This window comes from Mus caroli, chromosome 16 (genome assembly GCF_900094665.2).
Source record: "Mus caroli chromosome 16, CAROLI_EIJ_v1.1, whole genome shotgun sequence".
NCBI classification, from domain to species: domain Eukaryota; kingdom Metazoa; phylum Chordata; class Mammalia; order Rodentia; family Muridae; genus Mus; species Mus caroli.
In genome coordinates this window covers 12,440,511-12,442,529 of record NC_034585.1, presented here as the reverse complement: position 1 = coordinate 12,442,529, position 2,019 = coordinate 12,440,511, and the positions used below count along the sequence as shown (strand labels likewise).

General features: G+C 42.1%; 1 protein-coding gene across 1 annotated transcript in view; it reads left to right on the top strand.

Moving 5' to 3' along the window:
* Positions 1-2,019, top strand: part of Spidr (scaffold protein involved in DNA repair) — a 220,928-nt gene that overhangs the window by 198,565 nt on the left and 20,344 nt on the right. The window contains exons 13-14 of the mRNA XM_021185304.2: positions 1,499-1,642; positions 1,733-1,792. Of these exons, the coding sequence (XP_021040963.1) occupies positions 1,499-1,642; positions 1,733-1,792 (204 nt within the window). The remainder of the gene's footprint in view (positions 1-1,498; positions 1,643-1,732; positions 1,793-2,019) is intronic.

The window sequence follows — 2,019 nt, the reverse complement described above, 5'->3', positions numbered from 1 at the left end:
TCCTCCTCCTCCTCCTCCTCCTCCTCCTCCTTCTTCTTCTTCTTCTTCTTCTTCTTCTTCTTCTTCTTCTTCTTCTTCTTCTGTTTTGTTTTGACACTGGGCCTTAGGATGTATCTTAGGATGACCTTAAAGTCCTGATGTCCCTTCTCCCTCCCAAGAGTTGAAATTAGAGGTTTATGCTACTATGTCTGGTGTAAAGACTAAATCTGAAACAAAATCTTTTTTTATTTTGTTTTATTTTATTATATATTTTCTTTATTTATATTTCAAATGTTATCCCCTTTTCCTGGTCTCCCTCCAAAAGCGCCCTCCCTTTATCCCCTACCCTCTCCCCCTGCTCACCAACCCACCCACTCCCACTTCCTGGACCTGGCATTCCCCTACACTGGGGCATAGAGCCTTCACAGGACCAAGGGCTTCTCCTCCCATTGATGACTGACTAGGCCATCCTCTTCTACATATGTAGCTGGAGCCATGAGTCCCACCATGTGTACTCTTTGGTTGGTGGTTTAGTCCCTGGGAGCTCTGTGGGTACTGGTTCATTCATATTGTTGTTCCTCCTATGGAGCTGTAAACACTTTCATCTCCTTGGGTCTTTTCTCTAGCTCCTTCGTTGGGGACCCTGTGCTTCATCCAATGGATGGCTGTGAGCATCCACTTCTGTATTTGTTAGGCACTGGCAGAGCTCCTCAGGGGACAGCAATATCAGGCTTGTGCCAGCAAACACTTGTTGGCATCCACAATAGTGTCTGGGATTGTATATGGGATGGATCCCCAGGTCGGTCAGTCTCTGGCTGATCATTCCTTCAGTCTCTGCTCCACTTTTTGTCTCTGTAACTCCCTCCATGGGTATTTTGTTCCCCCTTTTAGAAAGGATCGAAGTATCCACACTTTGGTCTTCCTTTTTCTTGAGTTTTATGTAGTTTGTGAACTGTATCTTGGGTATTCCGAGTTTCTGGGCTAATATCCACTTATCAGTGAGTGCATATCATGTGTGTTATTTTGTGATTGGGTTACCTCACTCAGGATGATATCCTCTAGATCTATCCATTTCCCTAAGAATTTTATAAATTCATTGTTCTAAAATCTTAAATCTACACAAAGTATTCTTATGCTTAGTCTCCCAGATGCACGAACTAACCCACTTCTTCTCTAGCCTTCCCTTGGGAATATCCATCCAAAAGCAAACTGTGTGTGTGTCCATGCATGTGTGTTCACCCCAGTTTCAGGAATTAAAGCTAGGGTCTCCTTCCTACTAGGTAAGTGTGTTGCCACTGAGTTATATAGGTCTCACTAAATGGAGCAGGCTGGCCATGAAATCTTTGTGTAGCCCAAGTAAGTCTTGAACTTGTGATCCTTGTGTTTTTCCCAAGCTGAGATCACAGGCCTGCACCATCAACCAAGCATAATCATGTGTATACTGAAGAACTTATGTTAATAGTACTGTTCAGTCTTTTAAAAGACATTCTTACTCTGCAGTTTCCTTTATGTTAAACAGACAAAGACTTATCTGCCTCCTCCTATCTTCTGTTATATCTTCTCTGCACATCCAACACTGGGACAAATTGATGCAATTGAAGGAGACCACATTTCCAAGCTTTACCAGCCTCCAGTTGTCCGCTGCTTAAAAGAAATCCTCCAGGTAATGGCTGTGTTTCTAACAAGTTCTTTAAATACTTTTATTGCATCTATGTGGTTTGTGTGATATATTCAGTCTTCTATGTCTTTCCAGACTAATGAGTGCAGTACACGTTGCAGCTTCTATGCCAGAGTGATTTATCAAAGACCACAGGTAATATCTCTGCTCTTTGTCAATCTGTCTGTCTGTCTCCCCTACCCCTCTCCTATCCTATGGAAAATCTATTGGAAATTAGGATAACATAATAAAAAAGTGCCTCTAAAATCTAGATTAACCCATAATTTACCCTCCTAGTTTGGAGTTATCCTTTTCTGTGTAAACTATATGGAGCTTGTCTTAGTCAGGGTTTCTATTCCTGCACAAACATCATGACCAAGAAG